Source organism: Pteronotus mesoamericanus, unplaced genomic scaffold (genome assembly GCF_021234165.1).
Source record: "Pteronotus mesoamericanus isolate MK-2021 breed Mesoamerican mustached bat unplaced genomic scaffold, CSHL_Meso_final contig_101, whole genome shotgun sequence".
In the NCBI taxonomy this organism is placed as follows: Eukaryota; Metazoa; Chordata; class Mammalia; order Chiroptera; family Mormoopidae; genus Pteronotus; species Pteronotus mesoamericanus.
In genome coordinates, this window is record NW_026555001.1 from 23,369,832 (window position 1) to 23,394,490 (window position 24,659).

Genomic DNA, 24,659 nt, shown 5'->3' on the forward strand with positions numbered 1-24,659 from the left:
CTTAAAAAGAAAACATAAACTGTAGCAGTACCTTTCAGCTCTTCCCACTCTGCCAATTCGGTGTACATAGTTTTGCTTTTCATCAGGCAGGGTGACATTGATAACTGTAAATAAAATCAGTTATTACCAACTGCCATTAGTTTCTAAATATTTTGAAAACATTAGGTTTACTCTAAATTCCACAAAATTCAATCTGCAGGCATAGAAAGCTTTTCTTTACCATAAGGAACGCCATGGATATCAATTCCTCTCGCAGCTACATCTGTGCAAATCAAGAACCTGACATCTCCTTTCTAAAGAGAACCGAGAGGAGAGAAAGGAATTAATTAGTACATGCACTAAAGAGTAAACACAAATACTGCCTTTCCATTAAATGAGAACTCTAACAACCAGTGTGTTACTGCCAGATTAGAGGTCCAGAGAGTCCTAATTCTCTGGGCCAGCTCTTCACTGAATTTCTAAGCTATGATTCACTAAATATGACATTTAAGGTGAATAAATCAATGACTGGATTCATTTTTGCTTTTCTTTTTTCTTAAATCAAGATATTAAACCATCGCTAAAATTTGGCTTTATCTTCAGAAATCCTGACCAGTGATTTAAGAGAAAGAATAAATTACGAAAACACGAGCAATATTTTTACTCTTGCACTTAAATTCAGAATACTAGATACTTTCCTTGACACTACGGTTTTTGTGATGACAAAAACCGAGAGAGAAGGGACAGGGAGTCAGTCCCTGGTGCTCACCAGGAAATGGCACTGGCCGCCTGGGGGTCTGCGCCCCGAGGCCCAGCAGCCAGCGTCAGAGATCTGGAGGCGAGGGAGGGGCCCACGGGGTTGGGCCCACTGCAGCGCTGGGTGCCAAGGGTGGCACCGCCCTGGAAGGAGGCCATTCGATACATTTTACCACCCACATCAACTCAAGAGCGTGGGAACTTAACCCTAAGTTCCTAAGGCCAGTGCTTCTCACCTTTTCTCATGTGACAGGCCTGAGAGAACACACTACGCCACTGAAATAAACACTGTGGGGAACACGAAAAGCTCTTGTGGGTGGAAACTACTGACCTTGAGTCTGGAAGGGCTCGAGCCCCTACAGCCAGAGCTCTAACCCGGTCCTGGGCTGCGAGCGCGCGGCAAGGGTGGTCGGCCCCAAACAATTCAAACCACATTTAATGCTACAAAACTGTATTTTGACACCTGTCTTAAAATAATCTAAAACTTCAGTTCTCTATGGGCATTACCACCAACTAGTTTTTGAAAAAGACCCACAGACATGGTTCAACTATTTAACAAAGCTTCTAAAAATATCTACCTGAAAGAATTTAACTAAAACTTTCTTAAATTGAACACTCTTATTACAGTAGTGTTGTGCTGATGGAGACCGTAATTTACCATCTGACTTTAAGGATGACTAAGCCCAGCCATGAACAGGATACAGCAGTTTCTAGGACAAGAACTGCTTTATGAATATTAACTGGAACTAATTAAAACCAGGTACAACTCCTCTCTTTAGTACTAAGGGGATGTAGACAACTAACTAAATAACAATACCTTAAACCTTTCCAAGTTCTGCTTTCTCTCATGAGGCTTTCTGTCACCATGAAGACAAACGCATGAGAACTGGTGTCCTTTTTTATCCGGTCCTAGTGAAAAGCAGATTAACCAGTTAACCTTGGAAAACATTACACATAAGACCATTTCCAAAAAACAGTGAAAGCCAGGCTCGATGGTGCCATATAATTCTACGGAAATCTAGACCCAACCTGCCACCAACCATGGTTAACACAATTTGGCAAAGTGCCACTAAAATGAGCTCCATTGGCATTAAGACTGATTTTTGCTTTGAAGGACATTTTAAGTCACCCTTCCCAACCTGCAGTAGTAAATAAAGCAGTATGCTAATGAAAATGCAGTAGTAAGAGGAAAATACATGTGTACTCCAGGAACTTCACCTGTATCATACAAAACAAAAAACCAGAAAATAAGCAAAAGAGGTTATTCTTAGAAGACCCAAAACAGGCATTATGCAGTCCATGCCCTTACTGAAGGCCTCGCCCACAAGCCTGCGCTCCTCAAGGTGCTCTAAGCAACTCAGGGACCCCGTGGCCAGAGCAGATTACAAGGACAGAGGCGCTACCTTAGAGTCAGAGGCAGTGGTAGCCAATCCTAAAAAAGAAACACTTCAGACAGACACAGGAACAAAAGCAGCGCGGTCCACATCAGGATGAGGACACGCAGCCTCCACAGAACCTTTGGGCTCAACTAGGAGACAGCCTAGAAAAAGTGAGAGATTTCAAGGAAATGGGGCATTCTGCAAGTTCAACCCAAATGACTAACGCAACAACTAATAGCGCAGAGGAGACGTAACAGGCAGAGAACTCCCGCCTGCACGCAGCAGACGTCCCACTGCATGCTGAATTCAAGCGGCTCACACACACGCTCCACGCCCTGGCCGAGGCGCCTACGGGTCGCGGAGGGACCCTCCAAACCACGGGACTGGGTGTACAACGTTATCTTGGTTTTAGAAATAGTTCAGGAACCTTGTTTTCTAGCCAGAGACAACCAGAATATTTAGCAAAGGAAGAGGAATTAAAGATATTACTGCTTCATCAACAGTGTTCCTAACCACACAATCAAATCCTCCACTCATAACTAAAGTAGACAGTAAGGAACACTTACTACAAAACAGTCACTCTAACTGAAACTAAGCAAGTCTGTTTGCCAGGGCTTAAGAAAGAGTTAATGAACTGTTCGCTATAATGAACGAGGCAGCATGCTCTTTACATGGCTATTAGTACAAACTTTTGTTTAAATTTTCTCTATTTTTTTCACTTTTCTATCTCCTTGATGTATATCAATTATACACAGAGATGTGCTATAGTCTACCCTATTGTGAGAATGGGATTTGTCTGTTACCTTGTACATCTGTCAATTTTTATTTATATATTTTCCAATTTCTCAATTTTCAAACAGATAGCAAAACTGAAAGAATTCTAACAGTGAGTAGCTATAGTGTCACCGTCTAAATTCTAACATTTTCATACCTGCTTTACCACGCATCTGTCTCTCTCTCTGTCCTTTCCTTAACTCACCTTTATCTTTTTAATGGATTTCAAAGTAAACTGCAGGTATCAGTACATACTTCAGCATGGATTTCATTAAATGGAGTGCAAGATCAGCTTGGGTTTTGATTGTTGTTTTCCTTTTGAGGTAAAAGTTACACAAAGGACATGTACAAGTCTTAAGCATACATTTGCTAAACTGTCAAAGGCACACACCTGTGTTGCCCAAAGCCCTATGAAGACACCGAACGAGAGCACAACCCTGTAACGTAGCTTCGTGCCCATTCCCTAGCATTTCCCACTCCCACCCTCCGAAGGACAAACCCTGTTCTGGGTTTTTGCCCCATCACAGATCAGTCTGACTTTTCTAGAACTTCACACGAATGGATTATGTGCCCTTGTGTAAGAATTCTTTCATTCAGCACGTTTGAGACCCACCCACAGGTGTTGGGTCTATCAGCAGAAAGCCATTTCTTTTCATTGCTGAGTAGTAATTCCAGTGCAGAAATATTTCAAATGTTGTTTAGCCATTCTCCTATTGATGGCTACTTAGTGTGTTTTTAGCGTTGGGCCACTATAAATAAGAGCTGCTACCTCCATTCTGGCACACATTTTTTCTCAACATATGCGTTCACTTCTCTTGGGTAAAGAAGAGAAGGGTTTAGGAGTTGAACTGCTAGGCTGTAAGACAGCAATGTTTAATTTTATTAAAAAACTGTAACACCTTCTACCAAAGTGGCTGAGGCGTTTTACATTTTCACCAACCACTGGTAAGTACTTCAGGTGCTCCTCATCCTCACCAAAATCTGGTGTTGCATTTTCAACCTAGTCATTCCAATGAGTGTACAGTGGCATCCACTGTGATTTTCTTTGCATTTCCCTCACAAATGAGAATGCTGAGCATTATTTCATGATGGTTTATATACGTGTAGGAGCATAAAATTACAATCCTTGGAGACTTAACACTTCACTATATAGTGAGCCTCTTTATTCCTAGTATATTTTTGTCTAAAAGTCTATTTTATCTCTTATTAATACAACTAGATTTAGACTAGAGCTGATTCTTTTGGTTAATATTTGAGCTGACATACGTAAACATTCTTTCATTTCCTTTCCTTTCAGTCTTTGTACATCCTCAGATTTTTGGTAAACATCTTGCAGTCAGCACAGAGCTAGATTCTGCCCAGTTCAACAATCTCTGCCTTTCACCTAACTTCAGACCACTGAGAAACCTTACAGGGTTCACATATCTGTTCCAATTTTCCACCAGCCATCGTACTCTGTAATTTCTACCTGTTTCGCTTTTTCTCATTTCCCCCTTTCTTAGTTATTAGCCTTTTTTAGATTAAGGATTTCTCTTTATATACAGATTTAAAAGACATCATTCTATTACTCAATGACTACACTTGAAATTTTAACATTAAAGTTAGTTGACGTCTATGAGGTGTTTTTCTTTGCTTAATCCTTCACCTTTTTCACCTAATCCCCCCCCCCCCCAAAACAGCTGTCAGTCTGCCCTCGGACCTGTGAGTCTGCCCCTGTTTTGTTTGTTAGCATTTTGTCCATTAGATGCTACATATGAGTGAAATCAAATGGTACTTGTCTTTCTGTGACTGGCTTATTTCACTTACCAACAGTGATTACAAGAGGGAAAGGTGGGTGGGGGGAGGGAGAAGAGGATAAAGAGGGGAATACACGGTGATGGAAGATTTGGCGCGGTGAACACACAATACACTATACAGATGAAATATTATAGAACTGTGTGCCGGACACCAACATAATTTTATTAACTAATATCATTCCAATAAATTAAATTTTAGAAAACAAAGTTAATCAATAATTTCACCCTTCTTCCAAATGACATAAGGCCCTTAAACACCACGATTCACATTCACTGCAACAAAACCAACTCTGTGGACAATGACCGTGTGTTTTTCCTAGCGTTTATCTTACAGAAAAGTACTGAATAAGCACACATACACAATGCACCATCACTGATTTAAACTGTGCGTGCATCTAGACTGCATCAACATTAGATAACCTAGTAAATAGGAAAAAAGCACAATCTATTTCAAGTAAGGAAACATTACCTCCGCCTTGTTGCATAAAATACTGCTCCAAGTTATCACAGTCGATTTTAGTTCTACAGAAAATAATTGCTTGATCCATCTTGTGCTCCTTGATTGCCCGGACAGTATACTCCCCCTTCAGGACTTTAATAGCTTCAGACCACATCTCTTAAACACAATAACAACAAAAAAACTGAATTTCAATCCAAAATTGTCATGAACACACATAATGAGTCACAGGTGCACTGCTTAACGCACCTTAAAAAACTGCTTTAATTCAAGTACTATCACCAAGAACAAGAACCAGTAAGGCAGAGTGAAACGGGGAGATAATCCATTTGCTCATTTAGTTTTGTTTGTGCTCATGTTTTTGATGCCAGTTTGTGGGGCACCACAACACCTATAACCACACCTCTTATGAGGAAAACACACAAATACATACCCAACAAAACTTTGTTCTTACCTTTTATGGCAAATTAGTTCTACTGGGCCTCACATTAACTCTCCTAAACATGCCATGTATGTTTATTGTTATTTTAACCCATTAAAAAATAAATAATATACTTTCTAAATTAGTCTAAACACCAAAAGTTCATACTTCTCTTTATTGAGTAAAAACTGTCCATGAAGCCTAGTTAGTAATTTCTTAGCCACCAACCTCCAAGTCTTTTTTTTTTTAGCATGAAGCTGGGCTATAGGTACTCCTTAGCTACTACCTAATGCAAAATTTTAATTCTGCAACCGAAAATATTTCTAAGGTCTCTGCTGTCATCCCTAATTGTAGTATAAAACTAGGCAAAAGCTTCATGAGGGAAAATAAACGAAGCAGCAAACCGTTTTATTTAACGGAAAGCACTCCCCGGCAGCAGAAGGCTACATTATCTTGAACCAGCAGCATCTCTGCTGCTCCCCTGCAACAAGGCTGGCTGAGCACACGCCTTGTAGATGTGGACATGCATGTAAACATGAGTTCCAAGGAACTCTCTTTAATCGAGAGTTCAGATAATCCACCTCTGTGAAACTTGTCAAAAACCTACCAAAGACTCTAACCATGAACCCAACGCAGCCTAGCCCGCGCCGGGTGCCTGCTGGGGACACCTGCGGCCAGACGGGCCGCGTAACAGCCCTAAGACCCTCCCCAGGTTCGCTAAGCTTCTCCCTGAAACATTATGTCCCAGAAACAAAGAGTCTTCACTCTGCACAGAAGTGTCTTCATTGAATCGGGATTTAACGTAAGGCTTTTTAAAAACTGATGCCCATTTAATGATACAGAGTTTCAGATAAAAAAGTCCTGGACATGGTGGTGGCGAGGGTGACACAGGAAGAATGTACTTAATGCCTCTGAACTGCACACTTGAAAATGGTTAAACGCAGCATGATCTGAGGTGGGTAGGACAGGACAGAGGCATATGCAGATGGCAGGTGCAACAGTAAAGAACTGACCTTGTCCCGAAGGCCCTGCCTGTCTTTGTTCACCGGGGGGCTTGACCTATGCCAGAGTCTACGCTAACAACTCGACTCCTGGCGGGGCCTCGGGCCACGCAGCCTCAGCTCAATCCTGGAGGGCCTGGAGACCAGCCATCTCTTTAACCCTTCATGCACACATGCCTTCCACTCTGACCAGGCTGCTCACTCTATAATAGTGGCACCTACTTGGCTTCTTATGATTACGTTATGCCGCGTAGGGGAGCGGGGGGGCATCCTAACATCCCCAACAGCATCTCCTACCACTAATCTGGTCTACAGAGGGGAGCCACCACTGAACTTGTTACTTTGGCACGCGGTGCATCCTCTGGGCTCTCCCATGGAATACAAGTGCCTGGTGGGTTATTCCAGCTTACACGGTATAGCCACTACAGCAAGCTCACTTCTTTAAATGTTTTAATCCTTTGTTCCACAGATTTCCAGGAAAACTATCCCCAAAGGTTAAAATGGTAAATTTTATGTTATGGATAGATTCAAAAAGAATCAATAAACCATTTCTAGGTCATTTCCGTATTTTTCACAAAGCTGTAGCTAAAGAACTTTTCCTTTGTTATCCAGTTCCCTGATATGAAGAACCTCTTGAAATTTAGGGCCAATATAACATCTTTCGCCAGAGAAATTTGTTGGTTTCCTATGATCAGTGAGAATTCTATAATTTAAAACATCTGTGACTTACAGGTCAGGAGACTAATATATTAAATTCAGTGACTTACATTCCTCTAAGGTGACTAATAGTAGTCTTACCTCCATTTCTTATTATTTTTGTTGCTTTTATTTTCAGATTTCCTGTTCTATTTTTAAAAATCACTTCAAGTTCTTCAAGAAGGTAGACAGGGCATAAACTCAATAAAACAAACCGATTTATTTTCAAAATCTTTCAGCTCACGGTATTGATGTTTTTTACTTACCTGGGCTGTTAGCTCCGGGCCTCGTGTTATCCTTCGCATGTACTTCATCCGTCTACCGAAAAGACAGGATAAAAGGGGCAGGGAGTGGTGAGGTGACACTCCAGGACAGGCGGCATTTTTTAAAGAGAACTGTATTTACCTTTAGATGGTGTTTCAGACATACATCTTTATAATATGTAGACAAAACTGTTCTTCAGATTCAGAAAAACTCTAAGGCTAACCAATTTTAAATGTAATAATAAAACCACAAAGGTGGTTTGTATAACTTTGTGTATTCACAATAAACATGTCCTCAAATTAAGGTAAATCTACTAACAGTTGGAAACTGACACAACGGACACATGAAATTGATTTCTTAAAAAATAATGCACATCAAGAAGACACTAAAATACTTCTAAAAATAGAAATCTCTGGATCTGAAATTAGACATGAGGTCTGTCCAGAAAAAGTCTAGCCATTGTTAATATAACAAGAAGGGTTGACACATCTATGTAACCTGGCAGCCAAGGAGAGTGGACTGGAATGAGCATGCGCGAACAGTGACACCTCACTAGTCCGTGGGGGCGGTAGGTGCCATCGAGTGAGCATGAGCCCTGTGTGGCTGTCACATTCAAAATGACTGAGCAAGCAGAGCAACACATCTGCATCAAATTCACTGTGTTAGGCCTAAACATTCCTCCACAGAAACTACTAGGATGAGTCAGAAGGCTGCAACTATGGGCAACTGGTGACCGGCAGCTTCATCATGACAATGTGCCCACTCACGCACCACATCAGTTTTTTGGCAAAAAATCAAATCACCCAGGTGACTCAGCCCGTTACAGCTCAGATTTGGCGCCCTGCGACTTCTGGCTTTCCCTAAAACCAAAATCACCTTTGAAAGGGAAGAGCTTTCAGACCACCAATGAGATCAAGAAAATATAATGGGGCTGCTGACAGTGATTGGGCCAATTGTGTGAGGTCCCAAGGTGCCTACTTTGAAGGGGACTGAGGCATCACTGTCCTATATGCAGTTTCTGTATCTTGTATCTTCTTTAATAATTGTGTCTATTTTTCACAGCACACAGCTGGATTCTTTCTGGACAGATCTCCTATACAGAATAACCCCATTTACAAAAACTGTATCAAAAGCAACTTTATATAGACACTTATTCCACGCCTTAAAGGTCTAAACGTTCCCCAAACCTTTGCTGAACTTCTCTTACGTAGGTACAGTATCTGGCTGCCTTAGGTGTCGCTAAGAGTCCAAGGTCATGCTAGTTTATGACTGCTTTATTCCATGCAAACATCACCCTCACAAAGCACTTACTCTGATGTGGTTTTTCCCAAGTCTCTCCCAGAGTCTGTCGGCCTTGGGATTCACTGGGACAACCACATGGTGCACAGTATCTGGAACAGAATCTTCTCCTTTTAAATCAACCCAGGTGGGAAAATGCATTATCTTCTCCGACAGTTTCTTTACATCAAAAGAATGCAAAGTAGCAGAGCAAACGATCACCTAAGAATAGAAAAATCAAAATTTAGATAAACTTTTATAATAATTCTACCTAGGATACTGACGTGGGCCACAACACACACTAAGCCTGGAAGGTAAACACAAGCTCATTCCCTCACTCTGTAGCAACTACTAATGGTGTGACTCTGGGCAGGACCCCGCTGAGCTCCAGTCCTCTCACTGCCACAGAAATCATGCCATCACTTCCTCAGGGTCCTACAAAACTAAGACGAAAAGGTTTTGAAGACACGAAATTAAAAGTTTTAGATTTACCTAAAAACTTACAAGCTTATCTAAACTACATTTACCTCTATCTCGTAAAAGCTTCTACCTATTGAATTCTTCCTAAGAGAAGGATGAGAAAGATAAGAGTAATATTTGAAGAAATAATGACTACCGAAACAACTGTTTTTCAAGAGCTCAAGATACTTTTTCTGAAAACAGGAAACAGTACCCACAGTCTGGAATATAAACTCTAATTAAATGTTCTGTAGAAAAAAAAACACTAAGAATTTTACTATAGTCTTCTGTAACAACTAAGTAATTTCCTGAAATCCCCTTCTTTTTTTCTAAAAGCAGCTTTTAAGACTGTTTCTTCTGTACGTACTATTTAATCAAGTACTAAAGAAAACGTTTATGGAGTAGTTAATCAGAAAACACTAAAGATGTAACTCAAAGATAAAACATTAAACATTAACACATAATGATTATTTACACATATTTTAAGATGAGTAGCTGTTTTTTTTTTACCTGAAGTCTTTTTCCATCAGAGGTAATCTGAGGAATCTGACTGTGAATCCTATTTATAAAGTCAGAGTAACCTTGAGAAAGCAGCCCATCCTGCAGAAGCAGCAAAGTTTTTAAATCAGTATCTAAATCTTTCTTTTCCAAAACAAATGTAACATGTAAGATATGGAAACTAATTCATACAGATACATATCCATATTTTCCAAATGATTATTTTCTATTAAATACTTAAAGGCAAGTTATAAATTTAACTTTAAATCCTATGTGACTAAAATACGAAAAAGCTGACAATAAGCAATCCAAAAACCATATTCCATTATTCTAGAATAAATAGCTCCGACCACATGTCCTTAAGCATATGATTTTAATACAGAAAACAAAAACAAAAACCTGTGCTAAAAACTACTTCAACCCATCTAGAAAATAATTTGAAAGGATGTCTCAAACACATTTATGTCTTTTCATACACTTCATATTTTGCAACTATGATATAATTTGTAATGTGTAAAATATTATGTACAAACATAAATAACTACTTTGAAAGAAAAACAAACCTACATATCTAGTAACAAGAGTAAATAATAAATATCCATATAACAGATCATTAGACAGCCTTTAAAAAATCTTTTACAAATAATGAAATACTTACGATACATTTTAAAAAAAGATTTCTTAGATTCCTCAAAGCTTGATTTCAACTACATAAAATAGTATTTACACAAATATAACAAAGTAAATGAAAATATACCAAACTGGTAACGATTCTCTCTAGGTATTCGAATCATGACTGTTATATTTTTAATTCACTTTTCATATTTTATCTCCAAAAATAAAAGCAAGCACTTTTAAAAAGCATAACTCTATTTCAACATACAGCTTCATCCAGGACCAGGAATCTAACTTGGGATAAGTTCAGCTTTCCAGTTGACACCAGATCATCTAGTCTTCCCGGAGTGCCAACAACTATATCTACCTGAAAAACACCACAAGAAGCTCCTGATGAAAACTGAAGAACTATTATGTCATCTGAAAGTAGCAACCACCCCCCAAAAAACTTGTATTACCAAACTTGTATTTGGTTTGAGATTAATCTGAAGAATTTGTCCAAGTTTGACATCCATAAATGTTACATACAGTCTAATATATAAAATTTGTACTGTCCAAGCAAAAATCAGATGAATTTATAGGAACTCTGAAATTCAAATCGCAGTTCTACCACTACACTGTGTCTTCTAGTTTCAATTTTCTCATTTTTGAAAGAAATAATTAATGCCTCCTACTTTACAAGTTGACTGTGGTAGTTAAGAGATGGATACGTGAAACACTCAGTGCCTCGTGTGCTCGGTGCTTCAACAAATTGGCTGTTACTGACAATAATGATGATTGACTGTCCAAGAAAATGATGATAATTACTACTTGGCCAGTGCTTACAATAAACAGACACTGTGCTGATGTTTTATAAGTACTATGTTATTTCATGTTACCACTAAGGTAAATGCTACAATTATTATCCCTATTTTTAAATGAAAAACTGAAGTTTAGAATACGAAAGTCAAAGGCACTTAGATGATACATGAAGTAATACCTACACTGGGATTTAAATGTAAGAAAAGGTCTAATTCACATAAGAACAAGTTTTACATAACTTTTTATTATAAAAAATTTCAAATATATACAAAGAGAATAAGGTTGAGCATAGTGTGATTATAGTATGCCCATGCAACTAACAACATTCCCCATTCTCCTGCCTGCACACATCTTGTAATCAAGCCCACAGGTTAGTGATGAGGATGGTGAGCTTTGAAGTAAGCGCCACCCAGGAGTTCTGGAATCTCAAGAGCCCTCATCCTAATCTGTGAAATCAGGGAAGACTGCACCATCTCAACAGCTATCGTGAGACCTGAGTAAGAAAATGAATGAGAGGCATTCAGGAAAGTGTCTGGCCCATTTCTAGAAAGCAGTCAACAGGATCTTTAAAGTGTACCTGTAGACGTATGTATGTGAACACAAATGAGGTACTGTATAAAAAATCATTCAATAAATTAGACAAGTCAAACCTCCCACTCTTTATTGATAAGCATGAAAAATCACTTCTACTCCCTTTGTTTTCTCTCCTCAGACTAAGAGGTAACTTTCTCCTAACAAATTTACCCCTCCAGCCCCATCACTTCCATACCCTAACCTTTGAAAAAGTGGCTACTACGCTGGATGTGCAAGTAGATCCAGTAAAGGCGTTCCCATTCCCATGGAAAATGAAACAGACATTTCTGAAGGAACCGCTTCATTTGTATTGATAACTACATGCAAGTCTTGGCTCAGCCTAGAGAATACTGTCTGAAGACGCAGAGACAGAGTCTGCTCAGCGTGTGAAGAACCTCCTGTACGCCCAGCACTGTGGCAGGGGCTGAGCACGGCAGGGAACAAAATGCCGCTGCGGTGCTCCCTGCGGCTTCTCCCAGCACAGGACTCTAACCCACTGGGTGCAGTTCCTCCCTCCTCGACTTCAGTTGGTAAAGTCAGCATGAAAATGGGCACAAGGTCGCTCAGGTTTAAACAGAAAAAACAACTCAGTTAAACAGGAAAAGCGAGAGATACAGTAACATGACCTGTATAATGACGCCACTACTCCCCAGGTCTCAGCTACACGTGCTGCGCAACGCTGCAACCTCAGAAGACTTTTAAACATTAAACAGTTCTACTCGCGCTCCTGAGCTGACTTCTGCGGCAGCGTGAGACACGATAAAGGGCCAAGGCTGACAAAGGGCTCAGGCTGCATGAGCCAGAGGACGGTGGGAGGTAACAGAAGCAGAGACGGTAAGATGAGAAGACCGGAATGAGAATGTATGAGATCCCCCAAGTGACCCCGTAAGTAGAATGGAATTGAATCCCACCAAGAAAGCTACGGAACCACGTTGCCTTGACTCTGCCATTAGCTTCAGTCAGTCCCAGACTTTAGACATGACTGATGAAAGCAGATCTAATTCCCTAAAAGCTCTGTAGCTGAGAATATGAGTTAAGAAATTTAATAACTTAGGAAGAAAATGGATTTGGGTTTAAGGACCTAAGACTGGGAATATATTAAATAGCTCTTACAAGAACTAAAATATAACACTAAGTAAGAACCTATTTAAGCAATATTACTCTCTTAGAATAGTATTAAGAAGTACCGTATATGATTCTTTGTTCCTAATATGCCATTATATCCCGGTAATATGCCAAACCGGGTCAAAACATTCATCATAAAATTTCATTTGATGGACACCAATGTAACAGGAGGGAGAACATGTTTGTCCTCAATGACTTGGTATCAGGTGGTTTAGACTGAATAATAAAGTATTTAGAGAAGGAAATGGAAAAGAAATTTGTAAGGAAGGAGTTACTGCATACATATAAAATACTTTATAAGGTTCTACACATACTTAGCTTCACAGACTGGGTGAGCAGAGTTAAGAATTTCTCAAACTCCTCCCCAATTAATAAAGATCACAGCCTTAGCTCTGTCCTTTATAAACACAAGGCTAAGCCCAGCCTATAAGACTTGCCCTCCCATGTGCCTGAACTCCCCGACAGCTACTGGAACCATGTCTTACTCCTTCACCCAACCCAGGGACCTCTGCCGAAAGTGCTACCCTTCTCTGCAACCCACTTTCCCTCCAAGTCTAAATTCCAGTTTCTTCTTGTTCAATTATTTCCACACCCCTCTTCAAAAAAGAAACAACAATTCAAGCGAGGACATTCTCAGGTGCTCAAAAGTTAAACAACAACAACAATAAAACTGACTTATGCTAGAATGCTGCATGAGAGGTTTGAAAGAGACTACCGTTCTGAATACTTTTGGGAAGGAAAAGGCATACCTGCTAGATGTCTTTGAATAAATATGTATACTTTTTTTAACTGCGTTTTAATTTCAGCATCTTTTGATTTTTCTTGAAACACAACTGTATTGTCAAAACAACCACCCATGATGTTACTTTTTAAAAACTGATAGTACAACTTACCCCATTGTCCAATACAGAGAGCTGATCCCGAGCTGCAACACCTCCAATTATCAGGAGCTCCCTGAAATAAATACCAGAATAATAATGTAGAAAAACGTTAAAGTGTGATTTACTGCATGATTTGTATCCATTTCTTTTAGGTGAAAATTAAAGTCAGTAACTGGGGAAGAAGCCACGTAAAACGCTGAGGGGTGGGAAGGCAGGCCCAAGCTGAAAGCCCGGGGCACAAAGGCGGCCAGCCTGCGTCTCCAGGGCTTTCGGAGCTCTGACTCTTGTTTCCACTGACCTTTCAGGCAAATGAGTATATGGTTGTGTGTGTTCAGAATTATCTCTGGAACAATACATAAATACAAATGTTTACAAGTGTCCTTCAGGTAGAATAACTAAAAACTGGGGAATGGGGTGAAAGGAGACTTATTTTTTTATAGGATATCCTTTAGTTGTTTAAATTTTTCTCATTTGAAATACTTCAAAAACAATGTTTAGATTTTAAAAAATTGCCTTATGTCAAGATACCTCAATGGGGGAAAAGAACAGTACTTTCAACAAACGGTGCTGGAACAAATGCATATGCACATGCAAAAGAATGACATTAAATCTCTTCTTTATATCATACCCCAAAATTAATTCAAAATAAACCACAGGCCTAAATGTAAGACCAAAAAATATAAAACTCTTAGAAGAAAACACAAGTAAATTTTCATGACCTTGGGTTAGGCAAAGTCTCCTTACATAAAACACCAAAAACAAAAGCAACAATGAAAACAGATAAATTGACTTCATCAAAATTAAAAACTTTTGCATTTCAAAGGACACTATCAAGATAATAAAAAGCCCACAGAATGGGAGACAACATTTGCAAGTCATACAGGGTGGGGCAAAAGTAGTTTTACAGTTTTGAGTACACAAAACACAGAGTTCGTTCTGTTATTTATTAATGACTATTATTTTCCATACAAAGAACTGTAAACCTACTTTGCCATCCTGTGTACACAGTGTGTAGGTGTGCACACACATGTGCACAAGTGTGTGTGTATAAAGAACTCTTAAAACTCAACAATAAAAAGACAAATAACTCCACTGAAAAACAGGCAGGGAATTTGAACAGACATGACAAATGGCCAATGAGCACATGAAAAGATGTTCAATATCACTAGCTACACAGAAATGCAAATCAAAACCGCAGTAAGACACCACTTCGCACCCATTAGGATGGCTACAATAAAGAAGATAGATAGTAACTTTGGTGGAGACGTGAACCCTCATACATTACTAGCAGCAATGTCAAATGCTGTTGTCACTTTAGGAAACAGGTGGCGGTTCCTCAAAATATTAAACATGTAGTTATTATACGATCCAGCAATTATACCCTCACACATATATCAGGAGAAACAAAAATGTCCACACAAAATTTGTACACTAATGTTCACAGCACAGTAGCCAAAAAGGGCAAATAATCCAAATGTCCATCAACCAATGTATGAATAAACAAAAATGTGGTATATGCATATAATGGAATATATTTCAGCAATAGAGAAAAATTAAGTATTCACACACGCTACCACATTGATAAACCATGAAAACATCATGCTAATAAGTCAGAGAAGCCAGGCACAAAAGAGCACATTCTGTCTCAATTCTATTTCTATTAAATGTCCCCAACAGGTAAATCGACAGACAGGAAAAAAATCAGCAGCGCCCCACAGGGTGGAAGAGCATAAAAGAACAGCCCCCGTCTCAGGGAGTGTAAACCTGGATGCAACCAGCAACGCTATTCGTATCCAAAACAAGGGGCACTAACGCAGGACAGCGCCCAGGGTTGGGCGAGGCATACGCAGGCAGTGGTGCCCAAGAAGGGAAAGGATGGGGCCGCTTCGGCCAGGTCAGCTTCACAAAGGACCTGGACTCCAGCGGAGTTTTCAAAGGAAAGGCTCACTTGTGCTGAATACCAGAATAAGTAACCCACAATTGACCATCTTAATAAATTGGTTTTATTATTCACGCTCCCTTTCAGCCTTTGTCCATAGGCATATTAACCCTTACACATGATTAGACACAAAAATCAATTCGTATTAGCATTTGACATTCTTCCAAAAACACTCTCTTATGAAGAGTTCCGAGTTCCTTATATTACACAGACACCCTGGTTACATGCTCCTCGACTGACTTTCCCTGTCACACCCTCGAAGTGTCATCGCACTTGTTTCGTGTGTCCCCTCCACACTGTCCCCACACTCCCACACTGAACTCTGTGACAGCAGAGACTAATTCTCAGTTACATCCCTGATCCCTCGCCTAAGACATCACGCACAGTAGGTATCTAAAACTGAATAGGTAGCATGCATCAATCCTGAAAACAAAATCAGAAATCAGTTTACCTAAAAAGTTGTATTAAGTATTATTTACTCCTGAATAAGTTTTACTTCTAAAAAAAAAAAAAATCAGTATAAAAAAGATGGGCCTGCCCTGGCTGGCGTGGCTCCGGGGACTGAGCGCCGGCCTGAGAACCAAAGGGTCGCTGGTTCGACTCCCAGTCACGGCACAGGGGTCACAGGCCAGGTGTCCAGAGGGGGCGTGCGAGAGGCAACCACACAGTGATGTTTCTCCCCCTCTCTTCTCCCTCCCTTCCCCTCTCTCTGAAAATAAGTAAATAATAAATAAACTAATTATTAATTTAAAAAAACTAAAAGATCGGCCCGCATGATGCTAGTAATTCAGAGTTTCTGAGATCAGACAGTGGTGACGGCTGCGGTGCTGTGGCTTCCCTGAGGGCCGCCCAGACTGCACCCTTCACAGGATGAATTTTATAGTGTGGGAATTACGTTTTAATACAAAAACTAATTCCAAGTAAAATGAACAAAAATCAGGCGGCAAATCAACTGACAGAGAGATTTACTTCTGTGACATTTCCTTTCCCAAATTAAAAGGGATCCTACTGAGCAAACAGGCCCACGGATCACTAAACTTCCGGTACAAAGAGCCCCTGACTAGAGGGTGACCAGCGGGAGCGCCCAGGCAGAAGAGGCCCACCCCGCGGGACAGGCTGCCCACAGGCTTGAAAGCGACCAACACACTTTCCATGCAGATGAAGTGAGGAATTTAACACTAAATGAAATGTCCGGTTTAAAAAACTAATTTGTACTCTGAGGCAGTTTTGCAAACCATGACTTTTCATGTAAGACACACACAAAAACTCTCAATTTACTTTTCTTTTAAATCAAACTTATCAGTGTAAGCAGTTTTATACAGAAATTGCTACATGTCAAAGTTGAATAAATTCTTGCACATATGTGCACATATATACACACACTGAATTTTTACCTCAGTTTCTTCTACCTTGCTCTTCCCAAACACCTCACACCGAAAGGCAGTAGGTATCTGAGCACAAAGGGAAGCTTTACCTTAATTTAGGATTATCAATATATTTCTTAAATTGCTTGACGTTGTTCAAAGTCTGCTCGGCTAACTCTCGGGAGGGCTCCACGATGAGCGCCTTGGGAGCGTTGGGGAGGAACTTGGTCTGGGCCACCTGCGCGCTGCCTTGGGGGATGAAAAGGACCGGAGCACATTCACATCACACCGCAAAGTGCCATTAATTGTAAAACGCGCGTGCAAATATTCCAATACCAAAATTTTAAATAACCATTGTCAAATAGGAGAGAGTCAAACAAAATGCAATACAGCTAAGACGCCTCAAACAAATTAGGTTTTTTAAAATCTATTTGCAATAATTGCAACTGATGAATATATTTTGTGATAAACTAAACTAAGTTATGAAATGTACTTACTTCAAATAACTGAGAGAGATTAGACAAAACAATGGGTATGAGTCTGATCTTTGGAGTCAGACCGCTGGGTTGGAATTTGGGTCTACCAGCTGCCCGTTCTGTGACCCTGGGCAGGTTAAGCTCTTTGTAAAATGGGAGGTGTCCTACCTGCAGGGTGGTAGTGAGGATCAATCTCTGCAAAGTACTGAACACAGTGCTGTGGCACTTAACTTGCACGCATCATAAATACTAAAAATCATCACCATCATCATCATCATCATCGGGATCCCCAAAATGCCTAAACTGAAACCAAATGCTTACGAGTTTATGAATTAGGTTTTGAAACTGAAGGCTACTGATGCTGCGATGCACTGACAGGTGACCAGAGCCGCGGGCTGTGACACACACAGCTCGGCTGCCAGAAGCCTTCCCGACGGGAGCGTCCCCTGTGCCCGGCCCCTTGGCTGCATTACCTGTGTGTTGCGACTTGACAATGTAACTGTCTGGTGCCTTGGAAAGGGCTACAAAGCCATCTTTTGGTGGGAACTTAAATTCTTCTTCACCAAAGTTAAATTTCAGTTCAGCATTCTAGCATGGAATAGAGGAGGAAATGAAATTCCTTATCAATGGCAAACTAGCCCATACACAATAATGCACATCAAAGCAGCTCTGATCACAGCAAAACTTTTCTGACTGGATTCTTACCTTCAAAACACAGGCAGGAAAGAGGGCTTGGTTCTTCATATGGGGTGGTATTTCAAACGCCAGACCAAGGTCTTTTCCTTTAAAAAACAAACAAACAAAAAAAAACCCCTGAGATAAGCAGCTGACACTTCCATGCGCTCACCCCACCCCTGCACCACCAGCCTGCGCGCCCGCCTGCCTGCTGCCAACCGCCTACCCCGAAACTGCCTCCCTTACCCTGAAACTGCACCTTCAGCTACTTACCCGCCTTCACCGTGCCAATGGTGAGCATCTCAAACTCAGTACGTCCCCAAAAGAATTCCCAGCATCCAACTGGCTCCCTGCCCACTGCCCCCATCCTCCCACCCACCAGCCTGTTTTCAACACAGCAGCTACGATGCTACTGTTAAAGAAAGACAGATGATGCAAATTCCCTACTCAGAGGCCTAATGGCTTCCAATCTCACTCAAACTAACCAGTTCACGTCATGGCCAACAAGGCTCTACAGGGCCCAGCCTCGCTACCCCCCACACTGGTGCGCTCCGGACCTGCTGGCCTCCTCGCGCTACTCAGCCACCCCAGCAGGCGTCCACCTCGGGGCCTTTGCACTGGCTCTTCCCTCTTCCTGAAACACCGTTCCAGCCTATCTGTGTGGCCCACCGCCCAGCTCACCCAAATCCTCTAAAACGTCAGCGCGCGAGAAGACTTCGCTGACGCCCGTGTGTACTGGCGCACCCCCAGGCTGCTCTCTCCCTCCCCTCCCTCACCCTGATGTGCACGCTCCTTCCATGCACCTGCTCCCGCCTGACACACTAGGTATCTGGGGGCCTCTCCCCGCCAGCAGGTAAGCCCCACAAAAGGAAGCACGCTGTCTACTCCATTTTTTGCTGAATCTCCAGCACCTACCAGGGTGCCTGGCACGTAACAAGTGCTCAGTAAGTGTCTGTTCAAAAAAAGGCAGGGAGGGAGGGAGGGGTGAAGAAGAGGGTGAGAGAATTAAAAAATCACAAATATGCCTTCCTCTAACAAGACAATCCATAGAAAGCTTACCATTTTTGGAGAACTTGACATGTCCTTTATCTATATCTAGGTAACACCCAATGGTATCATGCATAGTGAATTCCTAGAAAATCAGAAAGTGTTATTAATAGAAAGCAAATCCATAAATAATGTTAAAAGTTCAAATACAACTGCATCAAACATGTTAGTGGTTCAAATTACTTCCCTGAAGCTGTGATGTAGTTGTTAAAAATGCCTATTATGGCATTTCACATACAATAGTAAAAACGTCTGACAGGACTTTTAGAATCAACATGACTTTCGACTCACCAGAACAAGTATTTAGATTACCATGATTAAAAATAAGAAATGAGAGTAACATGTATTACAGTCAAAGCCAAAATCAAAATGGGGTAAAAACAGAAAACAAAGAAATATATTTTGGAGGGGCTATTTCATAATGTCCCTTCACTGGAGTCCAAATCCGAATTACCAGAAATGATTCTCAAATTCAAGTGGATTATCTTTATACAGCGGTGGGCAAAAGTAGGCTTACAGTTGTAAGTACATGGAAGAGTTTATTCTTGTATTATTTATGTACTAGTTACTGTATTATTTATTATTAGTAGTAACCTACTTTTGCCCACCCCTGTATACAGATAATCCACTTGAATTTGAGAATCACTTCTATATCCTCAGTCATGTCGTAAGTGATCAAGTAAGCAATTTCTTGCACAAGAAAACTTACTAATGCTATGGTTAAGTCACTAAAAGAACTTACCTCTCCATAACTATCAAATTGTTTGTTGTGGGATTTCTTTCCTGTTCCACCAAAGCCAAATCCAAACTTGTCAGTACCTAGATGTTAAAAAGTATTTTAGTTATGTGGTTAGAATAAACACAAAATTAAAAGCCCTATACGTGAGATTTACAAGTTTATAATAAAGCATTTCTGCAGTGTTGTGTGGTATATATTTATGCACACCAACTTTACTGACTTCTGACTCACATTCTTTACCTATTCATCCTGATTTTATACGGTCATAATATACACCTTTTGGTACTTCAAATCTTTTTTGGAACTGGTTGAGGTACAGATAAATATTATTTCCGTGTCTCTAAAGTACATACTTTGTATGGTCAAGTTTACTATTTTGCTCCCCATTACAATTAAATGTTAGTGATTCACAAATATCGATTAATAAGTTCAGTTTATTTTAGGAACACTTACCGAGATCTAAGGAAGCCTGCATGGAGGACCAGCCCACTCTGCAGAGTCCCTGGTCATGACAGGACACTTCATAGTAGTGTTTCCCTACGAGAGCAGGAGGCGTTAGGATCCATGGAGTCACACCCGTGACTCGTTTACCATGTCCCCTCTGTCCCACTGTGTCTGAATTACAATCTGTACAACCCAAATTAAGAACTGTAGGTCTTGTAACATTAACAATCTTTTCAGATCCTTGACAAAAGCTATGTTAAGGAAGCTCCTTTATTAATATATTACATCAAAAGTTTACACGTGTGCAAATGCTGTGTAATACCTTTCGTTAGTCCTTTGGTAGCTCTACATCCATGCCATTCCTTTACTTCTCTGCTTTGACAACAAAGACCATCGGACCCAATTGCTGGATTTGAGAAAAACAGAGAAAAACGTGTCAGTCCAGATTGTGTAAATCATGCATTCTCAAGTATTATTCAGCGTCACTAATATGGTAATTCCTTCCCTTGCTGCAACGTTCCAGGCAGTAAGGCATGGCGATTCCTGAGTGACAGCAAAACCCTCCGTGGGAGTAACAACTGTCCCTATTCATCCCCTGGAGGGCCTCGGTCATGCTGGGGACTGGTTTCTATAGTCATCTCTTCAATAGGACAAGATTCTACTGCAACAAGTCCGCAAAGGACTCAAAACAGCACCTGACTTGCACTAATAGTAGCTGCATCACCAACACAAATGTGTTTAGACAACTATCCTCTAAGTTCTTTATAGAAATGGGTACTCACAGACAACGCAGCGCCTGCTCACAAATCCCTGGGGCTCTCATTTCATGCCCCAACGAGAGCCTGAGTGGACGCTGTGCTAAAGGGAAACAGGCCCTGTGTCTGGCCTGCGCCCCATCCAGGGATGCAGAAACTATAAACGGATGGCAGGGGAGAGCACGAATAAACGCACCTGCAGTTGTTATTTAGTAACGTTAGAACTCTAAAAGATAAAGTTCTACATTATACAGCACGGTCAGTGCTTATTGGCGCTTATTGGCTTTAAGTAAACTGACTTTTGTTTGTAGTGCAAAGAAACAATGACTTCCATCCTGCTTCTGGCTTGCAACTCCTATTCAGCAGCTGCATGTCGAACAACCTTTTTAAAAAAGCACCTCATCACACATCTTACTTCACTTATCAGAAATTATTTATTCAAAGTGTAAATTCTTACTCAAAGGACACATTATATAAAACTTCTTTAAAAAGTTCTTCAGCAATGGCAAATCCTTAAAATTTTTATATTTAACATTCTGTATGCATATTTACAGACATAAACTTTAATATAAATCACATGGTGGCGAGCAGCAGTTTGGGGTTTTTTTTTGTCTGTTTGGCTGTTTCTGTCTTGATTCCTCATGCCCACTTTCCATTTCTCAGCCTCCTGTTTTTCTTAACAGCATCTTTTGAAGATTCTTTTAGGTCAGCTCCGCTCTCGACACCTGATCACTTACAACTCTAAAGTGCTGACTCGTTGTCTGTGATGATTTCACAACACCCTTGTCCTTGTTAACCACTGGTAGCAATAGGCTTCACTTCATTGGCATTTTTTTCCCTTGTAAACAATGCTCCAACAAAAAAGCTTTGTATGTCTATCCCTGTATACTACCGCTTTCATTCTAAAGGCTTAGACCTTCCGGGAATATTAATTTTTTTAAATTTTAACAGGTAAAGCCAAACTACTTTCCAAAAAGGCGGTAATTCATATTGGTTATCACTCTTTTGGATTATAATGCCAATCAGATGGATACAAAACAACATATTGTAACTTTAGTTTCCCTACATACTGAAAGTTGATTTAGCATGTTTATTGCCATTTGGACTGTCTCTTCTGTGAACTGCCTGCTCACATTCTTTGCCTATTTTCATTATTGGTTGTTTATCTCTTTCTTAACAAAAACAGGTATCTACACAGGAAGTCCTTAACAGTTTATAAAGATTCTTTCTCTCATCAGCACTGCAGTATTATTGTCTCTTGACTTTTTCCTGTGACATCTTTTCCACGTATATTTTTTAGAATTTATACAAACAGACCTGCACCTCTTCTTTTACAGTTTCTGAGCTTCCTATGTGGGTTAGAACTTCCCCACCCCCAAATTGTACATGTAGTGTCTGTACATATATCCTGGCGTTTTAAATACATAAAGAACTTGTCTCTAGGCGTGAGATGAGTCGATTTCATATTACTGCAGATGGGTCACCCGCTGTGCTGGAACCCTTGCTGAATGACCCTCCTTCCCACTGAACTGGATTATTTCTTCTTCAAATTCACATTTCACATGTACTAGGATCTATTTCCATTATATGCCATTGACTGTAGAGTCCTGTTAGCACTGAACTGTGAAACTGGAGTGACTCCATTCTAAAATCTGGTAAATTAAATCTTCCTTTACTATTCTTTTTCATAATTTTCTTGATATTCTCAGGTATTATTAAAAACAAGTTTCTGAGTTATAAATGAGTTGCTAAGATCAACCCACTTACCAAAAGCAGATCCTCTGTCGTACGGGTTCATCTGCCATTTGTTGAGAACTAAACGAATTAAAGTAAAACAATTACCAACAAACGTATGAAATTAAAAGCACTTCATCAAAATTCAGTATGTATTTTATACCTTATGTAACAATTCCTATAGGTTCAATTTTACACAGTATGTGAAATGTTCAAATAAAAGTGTGGCTGTTTTTCCTGTGGCAACACTGAAACTGAAAACTGAAACAGGTGAAAGGTAACAACCGCGGGCCTGCCTGGGGATGGGACCGTTCCCCTCACTGCTTCAGTGCACTCTGCACTGGGCGGCACGTCTGGGTCCTTGCTCCCAGGGCACTGACAAGATACAGTTCTGGTGATTAAACAAGCTGATTCCAATCATAATAAAAATAATTGACCAACCCAGCAAGATCTAATTAAATATCATTTTATCAGTATTCTTTAAACAGCAAGACCTTCATCTTAAACACTTCAATGCCTTATGCAAAAGTCGTGAAATTTTTCCTCCTTACTTTAACAGAATCAGCATTTTCCTTTTCTAAAACATTGCAATAGTACATGGATAATCAAAGGACCGTAATAGCTTAGAGAGCTCTACATGTTTTCAAGCCCAACTTCCCACCCAACATAGAAACCTTTTCCCAATTGGTCAAGCGATATCTAGCACCGGCTTAAACACTTTGACCATGAAATAGCTTTCTCTTGAGGTTCTCTCTTCCACTGTTGGCTCAGTTTGGCTACTCAGAAGTTAAACAGAAACCTTCATCTACATTATGTCTAATTAGTCCTGCTCCTACTTTTTACTGAACAATTATTTTCTCCCCAGATCATTTCAGTGACTTAACAATTATCTTTTACTTGTGTCTCCATGTTTAAACACCCAGTTTCTTTATTCCTTGTAGAACAAGACTTGGATCTATTACCATTCTGGTTATTCTCGGGAAGCATTCTCTTTTATCATCATCTCTTATAAATGATGATTTAGAGTTGTTACAAGTTTTGAAATTATCTTTGAATAGGCCAATTGTCTAAATAGTTCATATCCATTATCTACCTCACCACTCACTTATGAGTTCATTCTACCAACTGTATCACATTGTCACTTTCAACTTAATGAGAAGAAAATGGTGACATGCCAAATACACTCCACTTCAGCTTATAATTTTGTTACAATCCTACTTTGTATTATGAAACCAACATGACTTAAAATATGGAATTGTGTTAAAATATAACAAAAGCATAGATTACTCAAGACAGAATGGAATTCAGAAACTATTTAATCAAAGCAACACAATTTAAAGATGATGAAATTGATGTAAGATTATTCATGGTAGACACAGGACCAAAAACCCTAGTAAAGGACCAATCTCCATGCAGACAGAATTGAAAATAAACTGACTTTTAAATTTATACTTTACATTTTAACTTCCTGGGCTCCTTCTTTTTATCTTAAAGGGAAATACATGCCTCTTTCCCTGTGAAAGGAATATTTCCCAGCACTGTTACTTTTTATTCCATCAATTATTTGTAAAAATCCTTCCTTAATACCTTTGTAAAACATTGTGCCAATTTAGTATTAGGCACAATATTTGATTTCACAAAACTCAAAAAGACATCAAGTTAAAAACATTAACATAACTAAATAAAAGGTATCAAGTTAATAAAAACATTACAATAACTAAATGTAATTCCCC

At 40.0% G+C, this 24,659-nt stretch overlaps 1 protein-coding gene across 1 annotated transcript in view; it reads right to left on the reverse strand.

Moving 5' to 3' along the window:
* DDX1 (DEAD-box helicase 1) overlaps nucleotides 1-24,659 on the reverse strand; it is a 32,654-nt gene that overhangs the window by 2,281 nt on the left and 5,714 nt on the right. The window contains exons 6-22 of the mRNA XM_054569482.1: nucleotides 22,960-23,007; nucleotides 20,760-20,843; nucleotides 20,447-20,530; nucleotides 19,997-20,073; nucleotides 19,267-19,339; nucleotides 18,238-18,314; nucleotides 18,006-18,120; nucleotides 17,167-17,305; nucleotides 13,766-13,826; nucleotides 10,642-10,740; nucleotides 9,771-9,860; nucleotides 8,835-9,023; nucleotides 7,526-7,577; nucleotides 5,154-5,300; nucleotides 1,553-1,644; nucleotides 221-293; nucleotides 32-104 (exon numbers count right to left, since the gene is read on the reverse strand). Of these exons, the coding sequence (XP_054425457.1) occupies nucleotides 32-104; nucleotides 221-293; nucleotides 1,553-1,644; nucleotides 5,154-5,300; nucleotides 7,526-7,577; nucleotides 8,835-9,023; nucleotides 9,771-9,860; nucleotides 10,642-10,740; nucleotides 13,766-13,826; nucleotides 17,167-17,305; nucleotides 18,006-18,120; nucleotides 18,238-18,314; nucleotides 19,267-19,339; nucleotides 19,997-20,073; nucleotides 20,447-20,530; nucleotides 20,760-20,843; nucleotides 22,960-23,007 (1,573 nt within the window). The remainder of the gene's footprint in view (nucleotides 1-31; nucleotides 105-220; nucleotides 294-1,552; nucleotides 1,645-5,153; nucleotides 5,301-7,525; nucleotides 7,578-8,834; nucleotides 9,024-9,770; nucleotides 9,861-10,641; nucleotides 10,741-13,765; nucleotides 13,827-17,166; nucleotides 17,306-18,005; nucleotides 18,121-18,237; nucleotides 18,315-19,266; nucleotides 19,340-19,996; nucleotides 20,074-20,446; nucleotides 20,531-20,759; nucleotides 20,844-22,959; nucleotides 23,008-24,659) is intronic.